Source organism: Biomphalaria glabrata, chromosome 1 (genome assembly GCF_947242115.1).
Source record: "Biomphalaria glabrata chromosome 1, xgBioGlab47.1, whole genome shotgun sequence".
NCBI lineage: Eukaryota > Metazoa > Mollusca > Gastropoda > Planorbidae > Biomphalaria > Biomphalaria glabrata.
In genome coordinates, this window is record NC_074711.1 from 35,376,712 (window position 1) to 35,383,525 (window position 6,814).

The 6,814-nt window shown below is 34.0% G+C and overlaps 1 protein-coding gene across 1 annotated transcript in view; it reads right to left on the minus strand.

Annotated features, from left to right (window-relative positions):
- LOC106068535 (AT-rich interactive domain-containing protein 5B-like) overlaps window positions 1–6,789 on the minus strand; it is a 43,463-nt gene extending 36,674 nt beyond the window's left edge. Inside the window, 2 exon segments of the mRNA XM_013227926.2 lie at window positions 6,468–6,737; window positions 6,739–6,789. Of these exon segments, the coding sequence (XP_013083380.2) occupies window positions 6,468–6,737; window positions 6,739–6,789 (321 nt within the window).
- Between the last annotated feature and the right edge of the window lie 25 nt (window positions 6,790–6,814).

Sequence of the window (6,814 nt, forward strand, 5' to 3'; positions counted from 1 at the left end):
GTTTTAGACAAGGTCGCAGCACAACAGAACAAATCCTAAACCTCAGAATACTCTGTGAAAAATATCTCCAACACCAAGAGAATCTTTTCCATGTCTTTATTGATTTCAAGAAAGCTTTCGATTGAGTATGGCACGGGGCAATCTGGGCGACAATGGAAAAGTACAACATAAATAAAACATAATTAAAGTTATCCAGAACCTCTACAAGGATACCACCAGTGCAGTGTACTTCAACAATAATATCGGGGACTGGTTCAAATCCACAGTTGGCTTATGACAAGGCTGCCTACTTTCACCAACACTTTTCAATATCTTCCTTGAAAGGATAATGGAAGATGCTCTCGAGGGTTTGAAGGTACTGTAAGCATTGGAGGAAGAAGAATCACTAACTTGCGCTTCGCAGATGACATTGATGGCCTAGCAGGGACAGAAGAAGAACTAGCTGACCTGGTGATGCGCATTGACAAGACTTCCGCAGCGTATGGTATGCAAATAAATGCCGAAAAAAACAAAATTATGACCAATAGCCAACAGGGCTTTAAAAGGGGGCATCAGTATTGGAGGTGAAAAGTTGACTAGTGTTAGCAGCTTCAAATACCTCGGAGCTATTGTCTCAGATGAGGGAACGAAACCCGAACTATTGGCCCGAATAGCACAGTCCACAGCAGCCCTTTCAAAACTTAAAATAATATGGAAAGACAAAGGTTTGGCCCTCGGCACCAAAATCAGACTGATGCGCTCCCTGGTCATGGCCACATTTTTTATATGCTTGTGAGTCTTGGACGCTGGCTGCAGAGCTAGAGAGGAGGATCCTCAGATGAGGGAACGAAACCCGAACTATTGGCCCGAATAGCACAGTTCACAGCAGCCCTTTCAAAACTTAAAAGGTTTGGCCCTCGGCACCAAAATCAGACTGATCATGGTCATGGCCACATTTTCATATGCTTGTGAGTCTTGGACGCTGACTGCAGAGCTAGAGAGGAAAATCCTAGCAATGGAATTGAGATGCTACAGAAGGATCCTAGGTATCACATTCAAAGACCGCATCACAAATCAAGAGATTAAAGACAAGGTTACTGCAGCGATCGGACCCCATGATGACCTGCTAACTATAGTAAAAACAAAAAAGGCAAACTTAAAATCTATGGCCATATTACAAGATCTTCGGGGCTCCCTAAGACCTTCCTTCAGGGAACAGTACCAGGAAAAATAAGAAGAGGCAGGCAGAGAAAGCGATGGGAGGACAACATAAAAGAATGGACGGTCCTGCCATTGAAAGAGGTTCTAAACAAGGCAAAGGACAGGGAGGAATGGAGAAAGACGGTCGACGAGTCTTGCTTGGTGCCCAACAGACTAAGTGATAGGTAAAGGTAAGAAAGATCTAACAACTTCATAAGCCTCATTTGGATACCATTAATTCCAAAAAAACTCGGTCCTCACAAAAAGGTTGGTAATATGTAGTACTTATCCAATACGCTACGGTCCATGCTAAATGAAATTAATAATAATTGAGATACATTTTTTTAATTAAAAATGAATACTTCCTCATTATTTGTATAAGTTAAAGCATAAAAAAATGCTTATTTCTACTAAGACTGTGAGCTATATTGGCTATCGATCTATGTAACGAGATTTGTTTTTCCTTTTAAAAAATTGTTTTTGATGTCAATTTTTACAGTTTGAAAATTTCGAAATTACTTCATTGGTACGACGTGTTCGCTGCAAAGGAGAGAAAAAAAAAAAGGAAATACCGGTATTACTGTTTACCAATAGGGCAGCATGAAAAAATATTTTAAAAAAAAACCGCTGGTGATCAATTCTTTTATTCAAAGTTTGTTGTTATAAAGAAACCTAAAGATGTTTTGTAATTGAATTCATCAAAGGTGTTTGAAACAGTCGGATCAAATAAGCCCAGATCATTGACACAAGAGTATCTCGTCCAATCCAATTGGACTGTTCTCGTGGGGATAGCATTAACAAACTGTTGAAACTGCTGCCCGCTTGTAAACGTCTGCTGAATTTTGAGGTCGATGAAAAGATGCTAATCTAGTCAAAGTCGGAGAAGAATTCTAAAATGATAGACGAGGACTTGCATAAATATACACACCGATAGGTCATACCCGCACACTTCGATGATGTAGGCCACAACGATTCAAATGAAATTTGAGTTTCTTTACCCTATATATTTGTAAGTCTCGGTAGGCCGACTTTGTTGTCAAGATCGGATATCAATATTAGGAAGAGAAAAAAAAAACTATATGATATGAGCAAAACATATTTTGTTTTAGAAATTATTTCTAATTAGTTCCAATAATATAGATCTAACTGGGTTAGTAATGATTAAAATACATTAGACAGATAACATCGTCCTGTTTTATAAATATTAAAGTCAACTAAAAAAAAAAAAAAAGGAAAGGAGCTTATGTGCAGAGTTATTGTGAGTCGCCCAGGGCGAGCAGGCGGGTCTAAAAATAGACTCTGCACATAAGCTTCTGAAATTTGCACAATAATTAGAATAGTTCTGATTTGGCATTCACAAAAAAATGGGAACCTCGAAATCATCTAGGAGTCTTTCATCATTTGTGAAATCAAAACCTTTGGTGTAAACAATAAAATATCTGTCTAAAAAATAATAATTTTCTTGTTACATTTTTATGGGGGGAAAAGTAATGTGGGTCATGCCCTTTATCTTTCGAAAGCTATTTTTAGAATCTCGGGGTTAGATATTAACTAGTAATACTAGATCTATCAATAGTAGATCTATGTAAGTTTGTCAGGCCATTTTTTTGTTGTTGTTGTTGTTATCGAATCTAATATCTACTGCAGTCGATCATCACTGTTAAGGAGTGTCGCTTGCCTACGCTGTCATGTTTGGTGCAGACTGGATATAACACTGGTTTGATAGAAAACATACAACACAAACACTTCACTTTAAAGGTCAAGGTTAAAGGACCAAAGAGAATCTCCTTAATCAAATTACAAGAAGCGAGCATACATGTTTATCGTGGCCAACATCAAGTTGGGTTTAATCCACCTCAACTATTCCAAAACGTAAATTACTGAATAGACAAAGTAACTTTTGTCCCAGTACAAACATTATTAAATAGTTGAGCTCGTGTAGAACTGTTTCTTGTTTCAAAACAAGATGAGGAAGATTTATTTCCTTCTCATAATCCATTAGCAGGTAAATAACATAGTGGGCCGTAGTACTCAATTATTGTAATACGTGGCACATATGTGGTGCTACTTTTTATATGGCAGTGCACACAATAAGTAGTTTCCAAGGCGAACACAATCCTGATTCATTTTAATAGCACGCTGCAGGCAGTAAATTTAACTGACAAAAAAAAAAAAAAAAAAAAAAACTACGCTAGGCTAGCGGAGGGCGATCGAGCGAGCATGACACATCCTACCCTCAGTTGAACACACCATCGAATCTACATGCACACACATACACATTATTACGGCTAAGAGTTATCGACAATTAAATGACAATACCCAGCGTCATTATTATTGGAAGACGGCTGGTTGAAACAGCTAAATCGATGTCAATATTTTTACCTTGCACACACAAAGTTGTATAACAGTAAAAAGACTTCAAAATCAATAAATATTACAAATGAAAGACTGTAAATTATTTTTTTTATAGAGAGCAATTCAAAAATAACATGATATATCTAGATTTTGAAATAATTGAACAAGGTCATATCACCACCACCAAAAGTGGTAATTAGAACGTGTAGCCTTGAAGTGAACTAGTTCTAATGCCAATAGATAATGGTGTAAAATATAGTTAAAGAAAATTAACAGATCGTATATAGGTTCGATATAACTTGTATGCAGATCTAATAGTCCATATTAAACCTTGAAGTCGCAAGTGTAGGCCTATATTGATAATCATGGCGACTTAGGTAGTTCTATTCAACTTCCTTACCATGCTCGCAATTAAACCCCTTCCACCACCCTTTTTTTCCCCAAACAGCCACAATAACTAGGTCAGCGTCTATAATGGCTTCTTGTCAACCGGAGAACGGATGAAAACTATTTCTATTATCTGGCAGTTGAGTAAAAGCTGGTTTCTCCTGTGTGGGGAAGCAACACATTTGAATATCTGCCTAACAACTAAAATCCTGTTTACGTCAATTCTAGTTAAATTAATCTTTTTTTTTTTAGAAGGAAGAGTATCTCCATATATACTAGTATTTTATCATAAATCTTTTGAATACATGGTTTACAACACTGGATTATCAATTATTTTGAATCTCTGAGATTTCATGACTCTTTTATAAAGATTACTTTTATATTTATGAATCATAAGCAGTATTTTGTTTATATATTTCAATAATTATTTAGTTCACTTTAATACGGATATGAATATTTACTTAGCAAAAAATGGCCCGGGATGGGGGATAAATGACGCAGTCAAGTAGATATAGATCTAGAGTTTACAAAATACGAAATAAATAGTAACAGTCGAACAATGTGAAAGTATTTTTATATACAGATAAAATACGAATCAATATAAGAGAAATAAGATATTATCTCATAGTTAATGAGTACTGGACTACTTTATAGAGAAATCTAGAACCATTTAATGGGATAACGTGCCCTTTTACAAAAACAATGTAACAAACAAACAAACAAAAATAAACAAAGCAGGTTTGTTTTGTGTTTTATTTTTCTTTCGCCCGTACCATACCCTTTTCTCACGACACAGCTTGAGCCACGGAGCAGACGCCAGCAGGCAAGAGAGGGGTGTGGTAAGGTGGGAAGTATGGCAGAGTCCGTGGCTAAAGCAGCGATTTACATACTCGCCTTATTTCTATTAGTTTCATGGTGTTTTCAACTACCAGCCATTTCGGGCTATCTCGCATGTACAAACATAGCACACGCTAATAGAATCAATATTTCTATCAGACCTTACCGTCATCTTATCAACGTGTTTAGTTGCATGAAACAATAAGCGAAGTTTTTTTTTTAATATACATATCAGAAAGATGTATAAAATATAATCAAATGACGTAAAATGACTTTGAAGAAAATAATTGTCAATTTAATTAGAAAAGAATGCTAATGTGTATATATATATATATATATATATATAAACTTTTTTAAAAATATATTTAAATTTTGTACAATTTTTATACTATCACCCATTTAATTACGTAGAATTAAGTGAAATATAATTATATATAAGATTTAGATCTAAAAGTCCTTCAATAGGAATTGTAACAGTCTAAACCAATTGATTTAGAGAAAAGTTCTTTTTCATATTAAAAGAAACACCTATCACTTAGTGTAGGCTAATCATTGTTGTCTCAAAAAAGTGTGCTAGCACTTTGATCCTTCAACGATAAATGCCTGCATAGCTGTGTAATGTATTGTCCTTGACCCATCCGTGTAGTCAAAGTGTAGTGTGTTGTCCCCGACTTAAATCCTTAGTAAAATATTATTATCATCTAGGAATACTGTTGTGAAACTGACTTTCATTCTTTCAGATTGTACAATAAATTTATTTAGAATTGATGTCTTTACAAATCATGTTGTTTTGTGTGTGTGTGTGTATATCATTATCCCCATTACATAGAACACAGATCTAGGTACTATAGAAAAAAAACAACTTAATGGCCTATGAATATTACAGACCATCCCCCAGCAGATTAGATATATATATATTGATAGATCTATAAATAATAAAGACTAAATCCTGAGTATACGTTATTAGCTTTTTTTTTTTAATCTAATAACATACAACATAACCTAAGTGAAGTAATTTACTAATTATATTTTATATTTAGATACCTATTATAACTTATGAGATGATTGTGAGCTCTATAGTTTTACTCTTTTTTTGAATTTAGTAAATACTATAGCAATAGTCTAGATCTACTAAAATTACTAGATCTAGATATTATCTAGAATAGAGTAGAATGAATCAATTTATTTTATTTATAACATTTAGAATTAGAGTTTATTAGAGTCTACTTAAACTTACTTAAAGAATTAATAATTAAACTTAACAACTCAACTGTAATTGCAACATTCCTGCCAGTATTTGTGTAGGCGGATTAATAATATTCATAGTAAGTAATAGGGTACTGTCTAGAGATTTCGGTAATACTAACACTACTAACAGTAAATTATGTCTTATGTTATTGTTTGCTTTTTGTTTTTGTTTTTTTTTTTTTGTTTTTTTTTTGCATTTGTTCGTTTGTTAGTCCAGACGAAAATTCATCATTTAGAGTTAACTTACTTAGTCATAGTCTATATCTAATCTAGATTCTAGATTAGGTCCTTTCGTGAAAATGTTATTAATTAACTAGATTCTAGAAATTCATTTTAATTTTAATCAAAAAAAAAAAAACTAAGCCTAAGCAAATAACTGTGAAAGTGTGTACAATACATGATTTTCAAATATTTTTAAAACACTTATTAAATCTTTCAAAATAGATTTAATTAATACATACCTCTCCCGTGTCATCTTGTCTCCCTTCTGGTGTATGTTCAGGCCTAAAATATAATCGTAGACTAGCTAAAAGTTGATTCGCTGTCTTGTCCTCCCAAAGCAGCTCAATCTCACCGATACAAATTTCTTGTAATATTTTTAAGATAAAAAAATCTCCAATGGCTAGAATTCTGTTTAGATCACTGTATTTATATTTAAAAGCTTTATAAAACACATAATTGTTGTGGTGAAGGCAAGGCGCCCCATCAAATTGAAAGAAAGACATTTTAAATACACTTCACAATCGAAAGCATATCACCGTATTCACAAGCCAACGCATGCATTTGAACATAAGACCAACAATCTGAT